Raw genomic sequence first — 24,401 nt, 5'->3', positions numbered from 1 at the left:
TTCTTTGTCACAGAAAAAATATTGGATTTTGAGGGAGACGATGACATTCATTCTAGTCCTTTGTCACTTCCTGACAACATGATCTTAAGTAACCTTAAGTTCCCTTTAGCACTAAAATTCTATGAAATGCAAATGAACCTATAAAAAGGAAATAGACCAGCTGAGAATTCACTTCCTTTCCTTTCTGAGATATTTAACACCTCACAGTAACATTTTAATATAGACTCAAATCTAAATGGAGATCTTCATTTTAACTCTCATTTAAATATTAGCATGGTATTCGGTACATACCAGACAATAAACAAATATTTAACGATAAATAAAGATACATAAAGAATGAACATGCGGCCAAGAAGAATCACATTTCACCAGGTAAGAATTTAATTTGAAGGGAGTTCACGGAGCATCTACCATTTGGGAGCCACATTTGCCAGGTGTTATACCTTTTATCTTCTATAAAGAGCAAGATGAGGGGCACCTGGGTGGCACAGTCGGTTAAGCGTCCGACTTCAGCCAGGTCACGATCTCGCGGTCCGTGAGTTCGAGCCCTGCGTCGGGCTCTGGGCTGATGGCTCAGAGCCTGGAGCCTGTTTCCGATTCTGTGTCTCCCTCTCTCTCTGCCCCTCCCCCGTTCATGCTCTGAACCATAAATAAATAAATAAATAAATAAATAAATAAATAAATAAATAAACGTTGAAAAAAAAAAAAAGAGCAACATGAAAAAAAGATAGGACCTCTGTCTTCCATTAACTTTTGGGGGAGATGGAATGTATACCAATAACTACACCCTGCTAAAAGAGCTACAGTGCAAGAGAAAAAGTGCTGGGCTCTTTTAGATTTTTTAAAGTTTACTTATTTTTATTTTTTGAGAGAAAGAGAGAGAGTGCTCGAGAGCAGGGGAGGGGCAGAGGGAGAGGGAGAGGGAGAGAGAGAATCCCAAGCAGGTTCCACACTCAATGCAGAGCCCAACTCCAGGATTGATCTCACAACCCTGAGATCATGACCTGAGCTGAAATCAGGAGTCGGACTCCACTCAACCAACGGAGTCACCGAGGCGCCTGGAAGAAGAGCTGGGTTCTTATGGGCAGAACTGGGTCTCATCCCCATTTTCCCACCACCTAGTTGTCCGAATGTGAGAGAGTCATTTGTACAATTGGACATCGGTTTCATCACCAATACACCTCGAAGCTGGGAGTCTGAAAATGATTCTGTGCCCCTGAAAATTTGTTTAAATGCTTAGTCTTTGGGCAGCTGGGTGGCTCAGGTCAGTTAATCGTCTGACTCTTGATTTCAGCTGAGGTCATAATTGCTCAGTTTGTGGGGTCGAGTCCCACTTTGGGCTCTGCACTGACAGCACAGAGCCTGCTTGAGACTCTCTCTCCCCCTCTTTCTCTGCGTCTCCCCTGCTCACATGTGTGTGTACTCTTTCTCTCTCTCTCTCAAAATAAATAAATAAATAAATAAATAAATAAATAAATATTAAAAAAACAAAAACAAAACAAACAAAAAATAAATGCTCAGTCTTAAAGATTCCTAACTACGTATTGGGGGCAATCTCTTCATTACACTTATTATCTCATGTAAAACTAATAAGCAAATTCACACAATAGGTTTTTTTATTGGTTTCCATCTAAAATTACCTCAACCTTTGAACTTTCCTACTAGCAAACTTTCTAATTGGATTTCCCTTCATTTTTCTAAAGACATTCACAGGAACACCTGCTTTCTAAATTAATCTCCAACACCCTATGAGGAAGGTAGATGAAAGATACAATTTCATTCCGTTCAACAAACATTTACTGAATATCAACCATGTGCCAAGTCCTAAAAATATTTCTAAGATATAGAGAGGTCATGGCCCTAAGGAACCTATAAATCCAAGTCAAGAAAATGAAACATTTCCATTATATCAAGAGTTTTCATTTCACAGAAAGGAAAAAACAAATTCAGAAAGTAAAACGACGTGGAAGAGAATAAAATCAGGGACGTGGCAGTGTGTTGAAGATCAGCCAGAAGTTCCTTGACCTAAAAAAGCCCTGACCTGTTAACCAGCAAGTCAAGGCATCCGTAGGAAGATCCTGCATTCAAATCCATCACACAAGGGCAAGACCGTCAGACAGGGGCCAGAGGCTGCAGTGGAGACAGCCTGGGAGCTCTCCGCAGGACTCTCTGGGGTCCATGGAAAAAGTCTCAAATTCCAACTGATGTCATTGCCCTCCACCAGACGGGAGAAACAGCAGACTAAAAATCTGGCTGTCCCCAAAGCCAGGCAACTGGAAATAGGAGGACTCAGGAAGAATTTCCCCAACAAGAAACAAGAGAATAGAGAGGGGGACAAGGAAGAGAAATCCTTGCATTTTGTGCAATTGGTGACGGGTACTTTTCTTCCCCTCCTAATGTCTGGAATGGTCACAGGCAGAAACACTTAGAAAAATAAAAATGTGGGGTGCCTGGGTGGCGCAGTCGGTTAAGCGTCCGACTTCAGCCAGGTCACGATCTCGCGGTCCATGAGTTTGAGCCCTGCGTCGGGCTCTGGGCTGATGGCTCGGAGCCTGGAGCCTGTTTCCGATTCTGTGTCTCCCTCTCTCTGCCCCTCCCCCGTTCATGCTCTGTCTCTCTCTGTCCCAAAAATAAATAAACGTTGGAAAAAAAAAATTAAAAAAAAAAGAAAAAGAAAAATGCAAAGTTCTATCAGAGGAAGAGAAAAATGATTGATAGGAGGAAAATCTCCATCATGGCATGGAATATTCCATTTTACACAGATTTCGCCTGAAGGTCGAGGACTGAGCTAAAGGACACAGCCTGCGTGTAAGTGCCCGGAGTTTGGGGGTAAGAAGAGAAAGTAGCAGATGGAGCTGGGCTGGCTCAGCAACAAGAGTAGGGAACTCTGCAGAACACCAGAGAAGGGGCCTCCTGCTTACTCTTTGAGATATAATACAATAGTTTCCTATAAGCTGCCAGGAGCATTCTGGCTCACAGGTGTGGAAACATCTATATGGCTGTACCATTTCCCACACCTTTGAGCCATTCTGGGTACAGTTGTAAACTAAGATCAAATTATACATCTTTGAAAACTCGCTGCTAACATTCTGCTCATACCACACTGTGAAATCAGAAGGAAGAGTGAAAACTAAGATAAGGTAAAACTGGGAATGCCATTAGACATTTTGTCCCCAGCAAGACTATCACGGCCAAAAGCAGTTGCCTGCAGGATTTTCCTCTGGCTCCGATCATTTTCCCAGCATGCTTCACATTTTTAGATGTATCTATTACTATTCTGCTTATTGATGCACATGTTGATTTGTATAAATTATGCTTGTCTAGCTAAATCCGGAGCAAATTCCACATTCTCCGTCTAGAATCCCAGATTCAACTCCACAAATCCCATGATTTGAAACTCCTTACCTAGCACCCAAGCACCGAATAAACTTGGATGAATTCTCAGGCTTAGCCTGGAGTAATAGTTGAGAGGCCCAAAAAGCAAAAACAAACAAGCAAATGAGCAACTCTCCCATTGCTTCAACAATGCAGGCTTTCCAAACTGCTATTAACTTTTTTTTTTTTTTTGGTCATGACCATTACAGAGTCAAAAAACTATGGTAATCTTTTTCATCTCTGACATTTAACCACACTAGGGAACAATAAAATATTTGGCATTTTGATGTTGGTTTTTTGGTTTTTTCCTTTCCTGGTGGTGGTGGTAAGCTTCAAACCCCTGTTGTACAATTTATCAGTTCTTGGGTTTTTTTTTTTTTTTTAAGTTTATTTATTTATTTTGAGAGAGACAGCAGGCACGTGAGAGCTGGGAGTTGGGGAGGGAGGCAGAGAGAGAGAGGGAGAGAGAGAACCCCAGACAGATTCTGAGCTGTCAATGCAGAGCCTGCCGCAGGTCTCAAACCCATGAACCATGAGATCGTGACCTGAGCTGAAATCAAGAGTTGGAAGCTTAACCAACTAGGCCACCCAGGGGCCCCTGTTTTTTGGGTGTTTTTTTGTTTGTTTGTTTTTAACTCTTAGTCATGTTTGGTTGTTGCTTTAAGTAAATACTGCTTCCTTTTAGTTGTAGGAAGGGGATACTTCTAGTCTCACCAAGATACAGGTTCTGAAATAAGATCCTGTAGGAATCCTCCCCAATTTAAAGCTGATTTAAGAAGTTTGTCTGGGGGCGCCTGGGTGGCGCAGTCGGTTAAGCGTCCGACTTCAGCCAGGTCACGATCTCGCGGTCTGTGAGTTCGAGCCCCGCGTCAGGCTCTGGGCTGATGGCTCAGAGCCTGGAGCCTGTTTCTGATTCTGTGTCTCCCTCTCTCTCTGCCCCTCCCCCGTTCATGCTCTGTCTCTCTCTGTCCCAAAAATAAATAAACGTTGAAAAAAAGTTTAAAAAAAAAAAAAAAAAGAAGTTTGTCTGTAACTTTGGAGACCAGTGTAGATACATAGCTGCAGCCATTTGAATTACTCTAACCTGGGATGAGTACGTATTCTCTAAAAACAGTCCACAATTGTGAACTGGACATATTCATGACATCGAGGGAAATACACCTACAATGTCCATATGAGTAATGAAAAGTTAATTACGGAAGAAGCCCACCTTTCCATGCTATTAAATAGTATGTATTCTGGGGGAGGAAGGGGAAAAGTCCACTCCAAATGAAGTTATGTTTACCTACAATGATGTGGTACAAAGTTGTGTGTGTGTGTGTGTGTGTGTGTGTGTGTGTGTTTATCAATATAGGAAAATAATTTAGAATAGGAAAGAAAAAAAGGCAAGACACAAAATTTTATAGTGTAATCTACTCCTAAATTCTAATGATTTACATCTGCATGGTTATATTTATTCTCTTTGAACAAAAGAACATAATAATTATTGCTCCCCATCTTTTATACTCAAGTACCCCCCTGTCAGCCTAAGCAAATACGTAGAAAAATCACACCCTTAAGAGGTATAATTACATTGGGGGCACCTGGGACGCTCAGTGGGTTGAGCATCTGACTTCAGCTCAGGTCATGATCTCACAGTTCATGGGTCCAAGCCCCACAATGGGGCTCTGTGTTGACAGCTCAGAACCTGGAGCCTGCTTTGGATTCTGTATCTCCCTCTCTCTCTCTGCCCTTCCCCAACTTGCACTCTCTCTCTCTCTCTCAAAAAGAACTAAACATTAAAAAAATTTTTTTAATAATTTTTTTCTTTTGTCCTACTCTAAATACTCAACAACGAGCCCCCCCCCCCCCCCCCCCCGCCGTGCCTGGCACAGGGTAAGCCGTCCATAAGCAGGTTAACCGAAAAGAAAAGTGTGTGTGGGGGGGGGTGCTTTCTTTTACCTGCTATTCAACATTTCACTGTTGGAAGAATTGTCACGCAAAGAAAAAGTAGTCTTGCCTTTTGTTGTCACTTGACATTTCTCAAAAGAGTTTGACTAAGGCAGCTCCTCTCTCCCATCAGTATCTGCCACATATTTGAAATTCCCAGGCTTAGATGTCCTCCGTTGGAACAAGGTTGAGAGAGTCCAGAGAAGGGCCCAGCACAATGCGATTGTGTCATTTGTGATCGGGAACCAACGTGGCTCTGGCAGACCGACACTTTCATCAGCCCTGCTGTGTGAATAGCTAGCAGCCTCCAGAAGGCCCAGACCTCGGGGTGAGCTGACAGGGCGGGGTCTGTCTCCGCTGAGGCCGGGACCGCGCCGACCACCCGCCCGGTGAAGCCGCGGGGGTGCCTGACCCGCCAACACAAAGGCAGCGCAGGGAGACCCCGGGGCGGGGTGGGACCTCGGCCGGGGCAAACACCCGCTGCCCGCGTCGGGACGACGGCCCCCGCAAGGCTGGGGCGCAGCGATGATGTTCATTCTCGTCGTTTTTGTTTTTTGTTTTTTTTTTTTTTGCATCAAACACGTGGGGACTCGGGAGGTGGCCGAAGCGGGTTAAAACCTTAAACGTCTTTTTTGTTCTTTTCGGTTCAGTCAGTGTAAATTCCACTTTTTTTTTTTTTTTTAAATAGGGTCCACACCCGACGTGGGGCTTGAACTCACAGCCCTGAGATCGGCCCTGAGATCCAGTCACATGGTCTGAGCCAGCCAGGCGCGCCAATTCCATGCCGTCTTTAAGCGGCGGGCTAACGTGTATGATAAACTTCTCCGCTTGCCTTTTCCAAGGTACTTCAACTTAGATACACAGACAATGCTCCGGTCCCGGGGCTGGGGGTGGGGATGGAACGAGACCCAGCCGGACGCACAATTCCTCCTCGGCAATCCAGCCTCACCTAAGTTGGGGATGCAGCCCCTGCTCCGCCTCAGCCTCTCCCCTCTTCCTGTCCTGGTTGGTGGCTCCTCACAGAAACAGGGGGGGGCGCCGAGACCAGGCCGTCACGTCCCGAGCGTCGGGGGGTGGGACCTCGGGTGGCGACGTCACGAGACCCCGCCCGCGCCGCCCTGCTATCTCCCGCGCCGCCCGCCATTTTGTCTCCAGTGTCTGGTTTGCAGTTGGCGGCGTCGGAGGAAGTGTCTTGGTCCGTAGGCTTGAGGCAGGGACCGGGGTCTATTGTCTGTGTTTGACTCCGTAGTTTGGTCCGAAGCCTTCCGGAGCTTTCCCGGGGCAGTCGGCAGAGGCTGCCGCCACCGCCCCCGCCCCTCCCCTCCGTCCCCCGGTCCGGGAGGGACCGAACCCGCGTCACGCCCCTCAACGTTCGCGGATCCCTTCTCTGTCGTTGCGTCCGCATCGCGCCCCCGGAATCAGACGGTGCCCCATAGATGGCCAGCTTTCCCCCGAGGGTCAACGAGAAAGAGATCGGTGAGGAATGGGACAGGGGGGGGGGGTGAGGGGTGCTGGTGAGCCCGCGGGGGTTGTGGAGAGGCTGGGAGTCCCTAGAGGAGGAACAGTCTCGGAGTCTGAGGGAAGTCGGGTGAGCCGGGGCCAAGCCCTGGAGCGAAGAGGAAGGAAGCGGCCCCGCTGGTGGGTGTCGCCGAGGGGTAAATGGGGTCAGCGTTGATGGCTCGGCGGGAGGCAGTGGGCAGAACTTAGGGTCCAGGGAAACCTGGGCGCCGAGGGCCCTAGTGACCGTGTGGCCGGGGGCGGCACCCACCCCTGGGGACCCAGTTTCCTCTAAGGAGGTCTCCGCACTGCCATCAACCTGTCTCTAGGCCGGACGACTGGGGCGTCGAGTGGATAGGATAGGCGAGTGCTGGGCGAGTCTCGGGGACTCGAAATTTACGACGGGAAAAGTAAACTTGTGTGTTCTGAGCTGTAATGGAAGGGGAGGGGTCCTCATGTGTATCAACCACACTTAAAGGAGAAATGCGACCGAAGAGGTGCTATCAGCCTGGAAAAAGCAGTGTTTAAAAAAAAAAAAAAAAAAATGGCCTGGCGTTAAGAAAGGCGGCGGGTTCAGGGGAGGAGACTCAATTATCTTTCCTACACCGAGGAGCAGGGAGGAGCTGAATGGTTGGGTGGAGTGAGCGAGGAAAAGCTGTTGGATCAAAGAGCAGCCTGCAAAGGCTGTCTCAGAACGGGGCTGGAGACCAGCCCTGCTGCACTGAAGTCTGCGCAGTAGACACTGAAGGTTGTGTGGCGGCTCGGTTCAAAGCACCTCACGTTTAAATTCTCTCTCGGGGTAAAATGGAACAACTAACGGGGGGAGTTGGTGCTGTGCATTGATCGATATGCCTAGTAAACACTGAACGTACCAGGTCACGTTATACGCCTTAAATATGTCCAGTTTTTATTTAAAAAAACAAACAAACAAACCGAACTGAACTGAACTTACAGTGTTAATGAAGTGAAAATTGGTGGGGCGCCTGGCTGGCTCAGTGGGTGGAGCATGTGACTTGATCTTGGGGTCATGAGTTGGAGCCCCCATGCTGGGTCTGTAGATTACTTAAAAAAAAATAAGTAAAAAAAATTATAAAAAATAAAGTAGATGAAAATTGGAGGTGGCTACTTAGCAGAGAGCCTTTGCATTTCTCCGTTCTTCGGCTAAATGGATGCCTTAAAATAGATGGAGGAGGTATTTCTAGAGAAAGGGAGAAGCTGAAATAGCCAAAAGGCCCCTCTGTCCTGTGTGTGGGTTGAATTTTTACATCTAGAGACTGCTATCTTAGAATTCTGGACTTTTGTTCTCTTAGAGATAAGGTCGAATGGCAGGTTAGGAGGGGACTTTAACTCTGGTTTTAATAACTATTTTAGATATACAGAGGAAACAAAATCCATGCCCCATTTTTATTTTAACTGTGCTTTAAGTCTATTAAGTAGGTCCTGAAGTGGAACAGAGAACTCAGAAGTTCTTATTCTTAGTCCAGTGGGCTGCACCCCCCCCCCATAATATCACAGATTTATCTTTCATTTATCTGTGTTTTACTTGATCTTGATGAACTATATTGAAAACTTTCCAGTCCTCTCCTAAGGGATGGATAGAGCTTCTGAGCATTCGTGCATAAGGTAGAAGAACCATCCACTAAGCAGCCTTTTCACTTAAAATTTTTGCATATTTAGTTAGGTCCCAGTGTTATTTCCTGGATATAATATACTATTACTAGCTAAGTGCCAAATATCTAAAAGAACTTTGGCCTTTTCTTAAGCTTTTTTTAAAAACCCAGTTTTTGTTTCTTTGTTTCTTTGTTTCTTTGTTTCTTTCTTTTGAAGTACCGTTTGGATACAAACACTCCTATCTCTATGTAGCTCTGTATCCATCAGTAAGGACTTAACTTTTCCCCTTTTTTCTTGGGTATTAATTATAGCTCTTTGGTTTCTCAAGTACTGAAAGTAGAGGCAAGATTCCTTGAGTGATTAAAGAAGTGCGATGTGACAGGGAGCGAGTGCCTGGAGCTACTGCCCTCTTTCACAAGGCACTACCACAGATCCTCCCTTTCTGGTTTTGAAATTGCAGGGAGGAATGTGAAGAAGGAGCTAAATCTGGTTCGCTTGGTTCAGCAGTGACTCAGTGTCAGTGTGTTACTACTACTGTACAGATAATGTAGTCTTGTATTTTATGGCTGAATTCCCGGGACAGGCAGCTTTTCCCTTATATAAAGTCATTAAATCATGGATTTCTTAGGATACTAACATTAAACAGATGCAGATAATAAAGATTTAACCTAAAAACACTTTTTAAAGCACTTCATTACAACCTTGTGCTACTTGATAATATTTAAACCAGTGCTTGAATCATTCGATGCAAAGATCATTTAATATGCCTGTTAACAAGCAAGGAAACACCAAGGTAATTATTCATATAATACTCGTGACATTATGGCAGCTATTTATTTGGCAGTTTTAAAATAGTGACCCCAGGGGCGCCTGGGTAGCTCAGTCGGTTGAGCATCTCATTCTAGATTTCGGCTCAGGTCATGATCTCAGGATTGGTGGGATCGAATCCCCGCATTGGGCTTCTCCAGACAGCGCACAGCCTGCTTGGGATCCTCGTTCTCCCTCTCTCTGTCTCTTGCTTGCGCACATGCACATATTCACAAGCTCTCTAAATAAATAAACTTAAAAAAAAAATAGTGACCCCATTTCTTGAATTTCTGAATATTTAAGAATAAATTCACTTATCACTTCATGGTCTTTGTTATTTGAACCAGTTTTTTAGTTGTTAATTTCCAGCCTTTATACAAGAGGAGTTTTGTGATTGTCAGCAAGGTAAAAGAAAAATAGAGTGATCTTAAAATATAGACAAGAAGAAATGAGTCTTTTGTGGGAAAGTTAGTCTTGCTTATGCTTGCCAAAGGAGTGGTGAGGTATAGTCTAATTAACCAGATGTTTTTGAAGTCGAATGCAAGGGCCAGTCCTCTATTGTTTGAGTTAACACGAGTATACTCATCGAATTTAGCCAGGGACTTTTCTCTTTACGATAATGTTTGGATTTTTGGGTTGAATTTTTTTTTCCCCAGTTGAATTTTAAAACTTGTTTCTTGGGGCACTTGTGTGGCTTAGTCGGTCATGATCTCGCAGTTCACGCGTTCTCGCCCCATATTGGGTTCTGTGCTGACAGCTCAGAGCCTGGAGCCTGCTTTGGATTCTGTATTTCCTTCTCTCTCTCTGCCCCTCCCCTGCTTGCACTCTGTCTCTCTCTCAAAAATAGAGAAAAAAATTTTTTAAATAAAAAAAGTAAATAAAATTTTCTTCCCTTATTTGTGAACTTTCATTTTTCCTCCTAAAATTTATGGATTTTTTTAAAGATAGGTATGATTAAACAGAAACCTAAGTTATAAAAAAGGATTTAGGCAGCAGTTGCAAATTCAGGGGCCAGGCACAATGAACTACTGTGGTGAGATGTCCAAGTATGACTGTGGGCTTGGAGGAATATAAGCAGCAGCAAGCCCTTTCAAATATCACTTGTATGTTTCAAAAAAAAAAAAAAAGAAGAAGAAGAAGAAAGAAAAGAAAAGAGAAAAGAAAAATCATCGTGCAGGCATATGAGGGTCACTGGTTTGTGGATTTTGTATTAAGAAAGTCATATAACTGCCTGTGAAATTAATGTCACCTTATGCTGTATTGATACAATCGAGGCAGGGGTAGATGGGGGTTCTGCTGCTTTGAGTCAACCACACCTAAAGTATAGTGTTTAGTTCTGGGTGCCACTTTTATGAGGACCATAACTAACTGCAGTTTATCCAGAAAAGTGATGAAGGTGAAGGTGGGAAATGGACTTGAAACCATGTAATCTAAGGAATGATTGAAAGGCCTGTGGAGTTTAGCCTGGTGAAAAGATTTAGTTGCTGATGTCATGGCTGTCTTCAATATATGACTATCATGTGAGAGAGGATTAAACTTACTCTCTTAGGTCACAGTCAGGACTGAGTGGATGAGTAGCAAAGAGGAAGGTTTTTGAGTTATTAAAAGGGAAATTTTTGGTAATGTCGGCTGCACAAAAATAGAATAAGCCTTTTTAGGCATTCATATTTATGAATATCTTAGAAAATTTGGTCTCAGTTTTGTTTTACTTTTTAAACCATAGTTCGTGGGTAAATGTATCAAAGACTTGGGCAAGGAAACATTGAAATCAGTAAGAATGGTAACTTCTACATATGCTTTCATATTCATTCAATGAATATTTACTGGTTACCTGTCATATACCCGGTGCTCCACTGGCTATTGGCAGAGCACGCATTGAGACGTGAAGTGACACCTGAATGAATACATTTGAGGGGGTTGTATGTGTAAGTCTGCTCTAGCAATAAGTGGAAGTAGGGTTTTTTGTTTTGTTTTGCTTTGCTTTCTAAGTGTATTTATTTTGAGAGGAAGAGAGAGAATCCCAAGCAGGCTCTGTGCTATTGCTCCATCCCACAAACTGTGAGATCATGACCTGAGCTGAAATCAAGAGTTAGACACTCACCTTACTGAGCTGCCCAGGCACCCCTTTATAAGGATATATGTAGTTTAGTTGCTGGGAAGTTTAAACCAAAAACATAAAAATACACTGTGTTGACCAGACAACCAATCACAAAATAGGGAAACAAAACTGGTAGTAATTTATACCTAAAAAGGGAGAGTAGCAAAATTTGAAATCAAGACCAATCCAAGAGAGCATTGGTGATACACTGATAAAGATTCTTTTCCTCAAATTGAGGAAATTCTGGCCAAATTTGCATGCACACATGAACAGGAAGAGCTTGTTGATCATGCTTCTTGTTAAATGCAGAACAAAAATTCTCTGTGTACTCTGGTAATATGCCAGTTTTTGTTCCGAATGCTAAATTGAAATACTCTTAACTAAACTTAAAATATATGAAATTTGTCCTTGAAAATCAAAAGAATTAATTCCAATTTGGGGTCAGTTTGTGACCACTAGTAATATGCTTGAGGACCACTATTTGAGAATCACAAATGTAATGCATTTTTTTTTCTTTCTTTCTTTCTTTCTGTCTTTCTTTCTTTCTTTCTTTCTTTCTTTCTTTCTTTCTTTCAAGCACAAGTTGGGGAGGAGGGAGAGAGAGGGGCACAAAATCTAAAGCAGGCTCCAGGCTCTGAGCTTTCCTCGCAGAGCCCAGTGTGAGGCCCAAACTGATGAACTGTGAGATCATCACATGAGCTGAAGTCGTACGTCCGACCGACTGAGCCACCCAGGCGCCCCACGAATTTAAAGCATTTTAAAGCACTAGTTGGGAGGTTATACTAAACCTTTAAGTCCCTTCTAGTTCTGGAGGTTTTTTGTGTGATCTTTGTGATGTGGTCCTGAAAAAAAAGAATATTCACATTTAAGTAGACCATTTAATAGAGCTTTCCTTTGAGTAATGATGTAATACTGTATTTTATAGTGGTTTGTGATTTTTGAAAGCTACAAACTTTTGGGTAAGTTTGTTTAGTCTGTTGCATTTTATTTTTATTTTTATTTGTTATTTTAGAAAGGAGCGTGCCCAATAGCAGTGGAGAGGGACAGAGGGAGACAGAGACAGAGAACAGAATCCTAAGCAGGCTCCATGCTCAGTGTAGAGCCCAATGTGGGGCTCAATCCCACAACCTGAGCCGAAATCAAGAGTCAGATGCTCAACCAACTGAGCCACCCAGGCACCCCTAGTCTGTTGTATTTTAAATGTTAGCAATTTGCTGAAAACCTAAGGCAATGCAAAAGTCAGGACTTAGTAATTGTTAGCTCCGATATATTATATTATTATCACTTAACCAGTTTTTTTATTGAAGCTTTCTAAAAAAGCTTTTGGGTGAGGAAACGTTGGAAAATCATTTTATCAAAACTTGAAGGTAGTTGTTATCATTAACGGGTCTTCACACCAAGGGTCTCCCTTCAGATGGTAGAAAGCAGAGCTCCTTATACCTTGTCTGCATAGAAGCTCCACGGAATGGAGAGTCTCAAATTAATATGGAGGCAGTCTCCATTGTTGGTTATATGTGACATCCTATATATATGTTTTTTTCTTTTAGTGAGATCACGTACTATAGGTGAACTTTTAGCTCCAGCGGCTCCTTTTGACAAGAAATGTGGTCGTGAAAATTGGACTGTTGCTTTTGCTCCAGATGGTTCATACTTTGCTTGGTCACAAGGACATCGTACAGTAAAGCTTGTTCCGTGGTCCCAGTGCCTTAAGAACTTGTAAGACTCTTTCCTTTTTTGTATTTTGTATCTCTTGGTAGGATTTACTATTATCTGTGTGTGGAGTAATAAAAAGATATTGATAACGTAAGTTTTTCCTTGGTAGACTATTATAAATGTGTCTTAATCATAAGCTGAATATATGTTTTGGAAAATTTGTAGGAAGAATTATCTGACCTTATACAGGGTAGAATATGTGTATTAAAAAGCAGAATCATGGTTCCTTGGTAGTGTATACCTTGTGTTGTGCTAGGGCAGGTGACCTTTGCTATATGACACTTTTCAGATTTCACATTTTATTAGATAACAGTGGTACATGTAATTGATCATGTAATTACTTCTTATGTACTTAAAATTCCTCTGCTTGGATTTATTTGAGTTTCAGTATTTTTGTTAAAAGTTTTTCTAAGATGTATCATATACTAAATTTAATCTCTCCCTGCTTTTTGTGTCTACTTGACCTTCATAGTTATATTCATTAGTGTCATAGTTACATATTGCTTTAGGTCTAGAAAGTATGGGAAACGACTGATTATTATGGGTTATTTTTAAGGTAATTTTCTGGTGTCAGTTTTATAATTATCAGGTTTTTGTTTTGTGTTTTGCTTGTTTATACTCGTTTTAGGTTAGCTAAAGGAGTCCTAATAGACATAGTGGTTTTGAGGAAAATTTCGAAACAAATAAATTATAAATTGATTATTGTTGAATTTAGTCTTTTTTAGCAACTGAGAATTTCTTTTGATCTGATTTTATTTGGTCACACCCTTGTGACTAATAGCAGCTTTCCCCCTTCTCATCTATAGGAGTCTATTGTTATTCAATGTCACTGTGACAAATAATGCTGAAGTTATTTTAGCAAACATTTATCAGTATTTAGTATCTATAGAAGTTCAGAGTAAATAATAACTAGATTTCAGTCTGACCTTTTTTTCCCCTCAGTCTCTTGCATGGCACCAAGAATATCACCAATTCAAGCAGTTTGAGATTGTCAAGACAAAACAGTGATGGTGCTCAGAAAAATAAGCCTCGTGAACATATTATAGACTGTGGTGACATAGTCTGGAGTCTTGCTTTTGGATCTTCAGTTCCAGAAAAACAGAGTCGTTGTGTCAATATAGAATGGCATCGATTCAGATTTGGACAAGATCAGCTACTCCTTGCCACAGGATTAAACAATGGGCGTATCAAAATATGGGATGTATATACAGGTACAGAGCCATAGTTTTAAAAGCAAACCTGATTGTTTTTTGATGCAGGGCATCTCTAGGCACTAGAAGATGTGATTTGAGGATTTTAACTTACTGAAAAGCAAGTATTGATGCTATGAGTGTGTCTTTATAATTGGCCTGAATATCATCTTCAGCTCGTGGTTTTAATTTAAGAAAATAGAGTTCTCACTGCTTGATCACTCTTCAGAGAATATTACAGCAGAAAAGGGCATGTCTAAGGAACATTTAGTTAATTATCATTTATAAACTAGTAATTTAGTTTATGACTCAAATAGCAGGGTGTTTTCTTATATACTTTTTCAGTGATAGCTTGGAGGCTTTCAAGGCAAATCTGGTTTCAACAATCATTGTCTAACCTTTGGAAGGTTTTAGTGACATTTTATCTGAAGTTTAACTAGATAGGTTGAGAAGTTAAATTCTTTGGGCAATTAAAAGTGAACGTATTGTTAACTGACTAACACAGTTTCTGACTGATAGTATGCACTCAAAAATTTGAAGGTTTTTTTTTAAATGAGCATTAAAACGATACGGTAGAACACAGCAAGTGATGCCAATATTGAGTGAGGATAATGAGTCAGTAAATTTGATTGGATTCTTGAAAAAAAAACTTAAGGAAAGCACATAGATTTTCATAGAAAACAAAACTCTTTCAAGTACATTTTTTCACTGATTGTCTTTGAAAATTTAGATGGTTATTTGATAACATTTATTTTCTGGGGAGCTTGACATTCTGTTAGTAATCCAAAGCCAAGGAAAAGAAAAAGGAAATTTTGACTTTATATTTAAAATCATACTATACAAAGATTAAAAATGATAATTAAGCTTTCCTGATAGTAAATTAACTTGTTTACACTTCAGGAATTCCCTTTAAACTTCCCTAAAAAATTTAGGCTTTGCTTTCCTGGAAATAATCCATTTTAAAACAGTACAAAAATAGAGACTCTTTAAAGGTGATAGTAAAAGTGCTAATAAGTCACCTTACACTTGATAAACTAAGGAGGTGCCAAGGATTTCTACTTTAGATTTTTTTTTTTTAATGGTGAAGAGCCCTATTTTAAAAAAACAGAAGCTGATAAAATTACTAACATTGTCTTTTTCCCCTTTTCCATTGCATTTAGGAAAACTCCTCCTTAACTTGGTAGATCATACTGAAGTGGTCAGAGATTTAACTTTTGCTCCAGATGGGAGCTTGATCCTTGTATCAGCTTCAAGAGACAAAACTCTGAGAGTGTGGGACCTGAAAGATGATGGTATGTCTTTTTTCCAGCCTGTGAAACATAATGAGTTTCTTGAGAGGTGGTGATCATCTAGGGCATTCGACTTTCAAAGTGGCATATGATCAAAGTTTCCTTTTCTCTAATCATTTGGTCCCTTTCTCTGTGTAGATCAAGCAAAACCATAAATGTAATCCAGAATAGGAGCCAGCAGTTACTCTGAACAACATATTATTCAGAAACTAACCACACAGATCTGTATCAACGATTTGAGGACACAGTCTGGGTCAGTTTTAGGATTTTGTATGAACTGGTCTGTGTTGGTTTATTTCTTTCATCTTAGGGAAGGTTATTAACTTCCTTCATTTGCTTAGCAAAAATTTAAGTAGATTTTGAAATTACAGATACATAATTTAGTAATCAAATCAAGTATAGATTAAAATATGATTTATACACTGGAATCTGTAATACCTAAATGCTAATAAGCATAATAGTAAGTTGGATAGGTTAAGTAACAAATTATCAAAAGTAAAAGACTTGCTCTCCAATATAATAAAAGGTATGTTAGTGTTAACTACTCAAGTTTTTCTGAAACTTTGTCAGTTGCAGTGCTTACAGAGTTGGAGAGTTCTGTCTTATTTGAGAGGACCAGAGATGAGCATTTCTTCCCCCTTTTTAGCTGCTAATGAAAGAGATTACAATTTTGGCTAACACCTTATACTTAAATAATATGTTTTAGGGCTCTACCAACCTCAAGCTGGAGGTCAAGGTCTTGCTCAGAGGTGTTGCAACTTAAATGTAGTAGGAGACAAAACCCTCAGGTTTGGAGACTCATTCCGGCTAATGGGTAATAACCATTGCCTGATAAAAATCATATGCTAATGTTACCAAACCATGACGGACCTCCTCTGCATTTCATCATTTGCTGACTGCTCAGCTGTTGAGAGATGAAGAGATTTCTCAACAGTTGTAACAGTAATTAAATTTTTATTTTGTTTTGCATATTAAATACTGCTTGCTTTCTCAATACATTTTCAGTGTGTGCATATGTTTTAAGAACATAGACTCAGTAAACTAACCGTAAGCTCAAGAGAGTAGGGACTTTGTCTTATTCACAGCTCTATCCTCAGTGGCTGACATACAGTAGGCATTCAGTTGGTATTTGTAAAATTAAGAGTTAAAATCTACGTAGACATAGTTGTGTGCTTTAGGTATAATGCACAGGGGCTTTGGAGCGGAACGTAGTTATCAAAAAGGAAGAAGGATGAAAGGTATTTTGAAGGTGTTTCTCAAGTCTCAGCCTTGAAGTGTTGCAGTTCTTTCATTTGTAGAATAAGGGGCTTAGACTAAAAGAATTCTATCTTCGTAGATGAAGGGTCAGGAGACTTTTTCCTAAAGGGCCAGATGGTAAATCTCTTGGGCTTGTGGACCATGCCATCTCTGCTGTAGTTCCGTCTGCTGTTGTAGTACAACATAAACAAATGGGCATGATTGTGTTCCACTAGAACTTGACAAAGACAGGCAACTGATGTAGTGTCCAACCCCTGTTACAGATAAATCACTGCCACTGTAGAAGCTTGCGATTCTGTGATTCTGCCATTTTTGAAATGCTACTCTTTGGAAGTGAACTCTGGGGTTAACACCAGTATTTCTTTTTGTTCAGGAAACATGATGAAAGTATTGAGGGGCCATCAGAACTGGGTGTATAGCTGTGCATTCTCTCCTGACTCGTCTATGCTGTGTTCAGTGGGAGCCAGTAAAGCAGTATGTATCAAAGTTCTTGGACATTCATTGTGAATTGGATTATAATGTGTGCATAATCACTTTAAATCTAAGTAACCTATTAAGTCTGCTCGGTGTCATGAATATCTTAAATGTTTTATTTCATGATGGGGAAAATTTGCATGAGGGAAATTAAATATAGTTACTGATTGTGGAGTGAGAAATTGGATTGCTTTTAGTTAAAGATAATATTCTTAAAGTAAGGGATATGTCAAATTTATTTTTTTCTAAGATCTAGGAAAGCTTATGCGATATAGAAGAGATCTAGTCCAAATGTTAAGACATTCCCGCTAATTATTTTCTTCTCTGTTGTTCTATTTTTTTGTCCAGTTTGCCGTTTAAAAAGTTTTGAGTCCCAGCTGGTCCTGGACATTTAACTGAAAAAAAGTAACTTAAAAATCTAATAATAAAAATAGCACTCGTATATGTCTAGATTGAATTATAGATGAATTGACATGTCTATCTTGCATAGCATACCTGTAGACAGATTAAGTATGAAGTGACTTGAGAGGGTTATGCTTATTGATGAACTCTCTTTTAGTTGTCTACCAGCTCTGACTTAGTATAGTGCAGGAGATCTTATTTAGCTTCAGATGTTTATGAAAATTGTTGAAGTCCAAATACATGTGATATTCACAATACACTGAGTTAATGGGGGGTGGGAGGCTGGTTATAAATGCATTTTATTTAGCCAAAGAAGTATGTTAAAATGATAGTTGCAAATGTTGGAAGTTTAGAAAAAAAGTATTCAGTTCTTTAAAAATCATAAGAAGAACAAAGCTAGATATTGACATTGCTATTTTAGGCTGTGTGTTTTCCATATGCTTCTTGCTTTCCCTGTCACAGGTGGTGGCAGCAATATTGGTGTGATTGAGGTTATGCTGGCACCACTCGCACACAGGCGCACAATGGTGTTAGCTGGGCAGAAAGAGTGGCATCTCTGGCTACCGGGCTGGGGGCGACCTTTACCGTAGGATGAAGTAACCTTGCATTCGGCTGCAAGGTGTACTGTACGTACACAGGTGCTGGTCGATGTCCACTTTCTGCTTTTCTTTCTTTCTTTTTTTCTTTTTTAAAGTAATTTCCCCTGCAGTGAAACCCACTGACTCCTCCAAGTAAATTGATCTTCCGGTTTCAAGGAATTGGGAGTCTGACATGTGAAACCAATTTAATGTAATGTCATTGGCGTTCAGATGGTTTCTCTGTGCTATTTTTTTGGAATTCTTTGCGATGTTAGAGATACCTTAAGTCTTTGATCCAACTTAAAATTCGTATTTATTTTTCTCTGGAAGTAATGTATTGTGTCTGTGCAGAAAAAAAAGTAGCAAAAAGGATTGCTTTACTCCAAGAGGAGAGATTGTCTTACTAGGATCGTTCTAAACCTCCAAGCTCGCATTTAATGTAACTAGACTGAAGTAAACGTTCGAATCCTATTCAGAACTATTCTGCACAGTCTAAGTTCTGGTCTTATACAATTGAAAAGTATATGTAAACTTGTACTAAAGTAATTTAATTTTATAGTTTAAATGTCTAATGATTGTGGTCGGTTTGGGAAAAATAAGATTGGCAAATCTTGATTCACAGACATGTTGTTAATTGTAATATTTTCATAAATTAGTTTTTTCATTTCATAATGTGGTTTAACATCCTTGTTGTTTGCCAAAGAAATTTCATTTGGCTGTGAAAATTCTCTTTGCTTGCAGTATCTGTTTCTCTTCCTAGGCTCACGTTGGTGACCCAAGCCTATTGTAAACAAGTGATTATCTCAAAGGGAGATGCCAATGGAGTAACAATTTGTTAACATTACATTTTCTGTCTGTATATTTTTTAAAAATTTGGTAGTTTCTGGAAAAAAAAAAAAGAAGGGGGTTTGTAGTACTTAACCCTATTTACTTCTGTATATTTTAGTTAATTAGTTTTTGGAATAAATGGATTTCAGTATAACTTTGTGGTTAAGGTTAAATTGCATTGCCTTTTTTACGTTTAGGCTTATTTTTAAATTAACATTTAACAGAAACATTTGAAATAGAATTTGCATGTCTACTTTAATTAACTTAAAGACTGATTTTAATCTGACTATGACACTGAGCATATTCTTTTAATTATTCATAATTTATAATGTTTAATTTAATGTAATGTTAATTAAGCGTAGCAGTTGTAGTTTAAGTTGTGCCATTTTGTCCTCTGTGTGTCTGAAGGAAGCTATAACATTTGCCTTTTTATTGCAGGTTTTCCTTTGGAATATGGATAAATATACCATGATACGGAAACTAGAAGGACATCACCATGATGTTGTAGCTTGTGACTTTTCTCCTGATGGAGCATTGCTGGCTACTGCATCTTATGATACTCGAGTATATATCTGGGATCCACATACTGGAGACATTCTGATGGAATTTGGGTGGGTGCAGCATGCATCAATTGTAGTCTGTAATTCATCTCTGGCTGTCCGTATAGCTTTTAAGAAGTTACTTACGTGAATGATTGGAATCACTAGCATGTTGAACCTAAAATTGCATTTTGCCATAATTTTTTAAGTTGCACTATTATTTAAGTCCTTGAATAATGCAAAGCTGTAGATACAAATTCTAAAAATAAATTTGGCTGTCTTGATACAGATCGTGTTATTGTCATGTAACAGCAGCATATGACTCTGTAGAAGTGGTAATTATATTTAGAGTTTCATGTCAGGGAAAATAGTTGAAACTGAAGTTGGAGTTAATCTTAGTGATTTAAACCGCATTGTAAAAAGGAGATTAGTAATTCTTTTAAGGTTCCTTTCATTTAATATGAATCTATCAGCTCTCCCCAGGCTCCTCAGTTGTGTTCGTTGAGGCCACTTTAAACATTCAAAGACAGATGTACTCTGTACCTGGATAGTTTTGCTTCTTGAAGTGACCCTCATTTCCACTGAATACATGTATTTGACCTCAGGCACCTGTTTCCCCCGCCTACTCCAATATTTGCTGGAGGAGCAAATGACCGATGGGTACGATCTGTGTCTTTTAGTCATGATGGACTGCATGTTGCAAGCCTTGCTGATGATAAGTAAGTGTGTGAATTACAATTTGACCTATTTATTATTGTCTTTTAAAGATTTCCTTTTATCTTTCTACTTAATGAAAACATTTTCAAAGCTTAAAAGAAAAAAAAAAGCCTTTCTGCAGTGTGGGTTTTAATGTCTCTTTCTCTAAACAAGACTTGGGGAGATGTTGTCTGTCTTAAAGAACATTGGCCTGAACTCAGTTCTTGATCTCTCAGTTGATGAGATCAAGCCCCACGTCAGGCTCTGTGCTGGCAGCATAGAGCCTGTTTGGGATTCTGTCTCTCTCTCTGTCTTTCTCCATCCCCCCTTCTCTCTCTCTCTCTCTCTCTCTCTCTCTCTCTCAAAATAAATAAAACATTAAAAAAGAAAAAAAGAATATTGCCCTGAAGCGTATCCAGGTTCACTAAAGGTAATGCACGCCTTCCCTGTGCGCCTTGTTTGTTAACCAGTGTAAGCAAACTGGGGAGATTTTTAATGAGCCCACAGAGATTTTTTTTCAGTAATACCTTGTAAAGGTTGAAGCACAAGGACGTTTTCAAAGTGGAATAAATGGTAAAAATGGTCATTTGTGTCCACTGCAGTTGAGGCTACTACAAGATGAGATGGCACACGAGCAAGATGCACTGCTGATTGGTACAAAGCAGAAACTAGATACAGCCATTCCGTTTTCTCATGCTTTTATCATGCAGTGTGCAAGGATGCAGCAGTAAGCAGTTTCAGAAATTCAGAAAGTGACTCATTATCATCTTTCCAGAACATTAGCAAATGTACAGGGAGAGTTTTTTGGGTTGTGTTTTTTTTTTTTTTTTTTTTTTTTTTTTTGGCCAGCAGTCACTTTTTCTGTTTGTTCAGGTTTTGAATGTCCGGTCTCTGCTGTTTGTAGACACACTCTACCTATGTGAAAAGGCTTTTTTTAATGCCTTGGAAAGAGAGTATAACGGATCAGATATTAATTGAGTGTAAAGAGAAAGATTCCGGTTGTGACCATTTTCGATCTGAATACCGGGAAGGAGAGGTAGCCATGCATTATAGTCTCTTAAGTGTCAGTTGGTCCAAATTACCAATTGGTATAGGCTAGAAAATATTTGATAAAACAAGTTACAGTAATTGCTTGCTGCAGTGATGTGATATGTGCATGTTGTGTGTATTTTGTGACTTGGAACAGAGTGCCATTTTTATCTGAATTATAGAAGTTGCTTTTACTTTAAATTTCCTGTTACTCACTGTACAATTTATTTCCTTTCTAGAATGGTGAGGTTCTGGAGAATTGATGAAGATTATCCAGTTCAAGTTGCACCTTTGAGCAATGGTCTTTGCTGTGCCTTTTCTACTGATGGCAGTGTTTTAGCTGCTGGGTAAATAGAATTTTCTCTTCTCTTTAAGAGGCAATTTAAGGTGGCTTTTGGTCAAAGCAGCCAGTATTTTATTGTCATTAAATCTTCCAGAAGGGCTCTTTGTACTACTGTTACTTTGTCATAGAGGATCATTGGTTAGGTCTTCTTAATTAGGTTTTAACATGGGGGCACCTGGGTGGCTCAGTCTGTTAAGACTTCTGACTTCGGCTCAGGTCATGATCTCATGGTTCGTGAGTTCGAGCCTGCTTCAGGTTCCATGTTTCCCTTTCTTTCTGCCCCTACCCTGCTTGCATTCATTCTCTCCTCCCCCCCCCCCCCCCGTCAAAAATTAACAAAAACATCAAATTTTTTTAAGTTAGGTTTTAATGTGTAGCTTATGACTCTCATACACAGCTTTGAATGATAGTTGTTGGAGTTGTAGGATGTTTAAATACACGTACATGTGTGACTGAGCTAATGATTTCTTTTGTTTCTGTTTAGGACACATGATGGAAGTGTGTATTTTTGGGCCACTCCAAGGCAAGTCCCTAGCCTTCAACATTTATGTCGTATGTCAATCAGGAGAGTGATGCCCACCCAAGAAGTCCAGGAGCTGCCAGTTCCTTCCAAAGTGTTGGAGTTTCTCTCCTACCGCATTTAGAGGGCTCTCTTCCTGGTGCTAGGGACTGACTGAGCACACGTGACACAAACCGCAAGCTTGACTGACTTCAAGTATCTGTTTTTCAAGGTTTAGAAGATTTATTTAATTTGATACATTCTTGTAGTGCATTTTGGTCATTTGATCATATTAAAATATTATTTATAGACTATAGGAGAAGTATTTCCAAACATATCAAATGTAAATTTTTTTTTTTAAGTTTAACTGTGAAAACATATACATACATGTATATATTTAGATATAAGCTGCTATGTGTTGAATGGACCCTTTGCTTTTTTAACTTTTAGTTCCAACATGTATATATTGCTTCAGTAGATCCACAATGTATATCTTAGCTGTAAAGTGGAAGGATTTTTTTTTTTTTTTTTTTTTTTTTTTAAATTCTGGGCCACTGAGTTAGATGGTAAATATTGGCTGAAGAAAGCTGAATTTCCTCATTAAAAAATGCAAATTTGGTTGGGGGGTGGAGGTCAGACCTCCGACCTACAAGTAAAACCCCTAGGGAAACGATTTTGTTTTCCTTAGGAACGTTATCCAAGAGGTAGAATTTGAATGTGACATAGCCAGGGTTATAACTAGGAAAACGATGTGTGTGTCCTGTCGTGGCCCCGCCCCCATAATTATTGTTGTGGGCCTTAACTTTGGAAAGCAGCTTGCTACTTTAACCCCGTGGTGTAAAGTATTATAAATTTTAGTCCATTTGAAAAGTCCATCTACTGTATTATTGCTAAATATTTTGTTGTTTATACTAAGGGACAATTTTAAGACCATGGTATTGCTTTTTTGTTTGTTTTTTGTTTTTTGTTTTTTTTTTTACATGTATCATATGTTTCTGCAGGGGTGATATTGGTGATTTGCCAAAGAGAAGCAATACAGTATATCTGCTTTTGCCTTCTGTTATTTATCGTACCTGCAGATATTAAGAATGTATGCATTATGTAAAATGCTTGATTATATATTTTTGAGTTTTTTAAATTAAAGACTTGTAAAAAAAAACACTCTCACAAATGTTTCTTCTGTGTGTGGGAAGGTTCAGTGCTTTTGTCTGTCTCCGTCGTGAGACTGATGAGGCACCACAGCAAATGAAGCAAGGAGGCTGATGAATAAATAGTACAGGTACCATCCCTGTGCCAGTTCATGCCTCGTGGACGCAGCAGCTTTTATGTTGATGTGTTCTGGGAGAACTGCTGTGATTATTAATGCTTTCTTTAAAAGCACAGAAAAGCTTGGGGCGCCCAGCTGGCTCAGTCGGTGGAGCGGGAGACTCTTGATCTCTCAGGGTCATGAGTTCAAACCCCACTTTGGGGGTAGAGAGTACATAACGTGCGTACATACAATTTAAAAAATAATATAGAAAAGCTGTAGAACAAGGGAAAATCACTATTGAGCAAAAGAAAACTATAGTCTTTTAGGGGGAACCAACAGCCTCATAGTAAGTCTATCTCGTTCAAGTAGCCAAAGGAAAGTCTAGTGACGTGGGCCTTTTGAGGAGGTGAAATAAGCAAAACTTTTATTAGCCACGTGTGCTCTCGAAGACTTGTTTGCACCGAGAAATTATTTGAAAGTTCTTCCAGTTGGCTCTGTGAAGGGTGGAAGTTATAAATTTGAAAGCCAGTTGAAAATGTGCCCAAGTTGCTTCTTGAGAATCACCTATCTTATAAAAAGCACAGAAGCATCTTATCTTTAAACCTGTTGTGATTTTTTGCTTCAGAATGTGTCTGCTTTATAATTTGAAAATGATAAGATACCATTACTTATTCTTCACAACATTAAATGATTTGCTCTCCAACCAACGTATGTGATCAAGTAAAAATCGCATTTTTGGAAGATGCATTCTCTGAGAAGGCCGGATTGCTTACTACCTCTTTATGTGAAAATCACAGCGCCAGGGTGAATGGAAGATTGCGGAATATAAGTCAAGTAGAAACAGACTTAAATTTTCCATTTATCTGTGGAGACTGAGATAATAGGATGATACTGCTTCAGACTGAGTGACCCAAGGAAGGTAGGGAAGATGTGGTTGGGTCGGATTCTAGCGATGCTATTTTATCAGAATGATGCTGCTTTCTCCCATTTGCCAGAAG

The 24,401-nt window shown here is 40.0% G+C and overlaps 1 protein-coding gene and 1 long non-coding RNA gene across 4 annotated transcripts in view; one reads left to right on the top strand and one right to left on the bottom strand.

The window, feature by feature from the left end:
- LOC125151577 (uncharacterized) overlaps positions 1-5,945 on the bottom strand; it is a 52,853-nt gene extending 46,908 nt beyond the window's left edge. Inside the window, exon 1 of the long non-coding RNA XR_007146869.1 lies at positions 5,317-5,945. This is a non-coding gene — a long non-coding RNA (uncharacterized LOC125151577). The remainder of the gene's footprint in view (positions 1-5,316) is intronic.
- A 125-nt stretch (positions 5,946-6,070) lies between these two features.
- Positions 6,071-22,801, top strand: WSB1 (WD repeat and SOCS box containing 1). 3 transcript variants are annotated; one of them, XM_047832811.1, is made up of 9 exons: positions 6,071-6,146; positions 12,865-13,033; positions 13,973-14,241; positions 15,381-15,512; positions 17,140-17,240; positions 19,487-19,659; positions 20,193-20,306; positions 21,552-21,659; positions 22,140-22,801. In XM_047832811.1, exons 1-9 carry the CDS (start codon positions 6,086-6,088, stop codon positions 22,297-22,299), a joined length of 1,287 nt encoding a protein of 428 aa, XP_047688767.1. In that variant the 5' UTR covers positions 6,071-6,085; the 3' UTR covers positions 22,300-22,801. The 3 variants fall into 3 exon arrangements, with proteins under 3 accessions (XP_047688767.1, XP_047688766.1, XP_047688765.1); XM_047832809.1 differs by lacking the exon at positions 6,071-6,146 and adding an exon at positions 6,476-6,780; XM_047832810.1 differs by lacking the exons at positions 6,071-6,146; positions 19,487-19,659; positions 20,193-20,306; positions 21,552-21,659; positions 22,140-22,801 and adding exons at positions 6,473-6,780; positions 18,105-19,106.
- The last annotated feature ends 1,600 nt before the right edge of the window (positions 22,802-24,401 follow it).

This window comes from Prionailurus viverrinus, chromosome E1, assembly GCF_022837055.1.
Source record: "Prionailurus viverrinus isolate Anna chromosome E1, UM_Priviv_1.0, whole genome shotgun sequence".
Classification (NCBI taxonomy): Eukaryota; Metazoa; Chordata; class Mammalia; order Carnivora; family Felidae; genus Prionailurus; species Prionailurus viverrinus.
The sequence above is the reverse complement of the archived record's forward strand: the minus strand, read 5'-3'. Positions and strand labels throughout refer to the sequence as shown.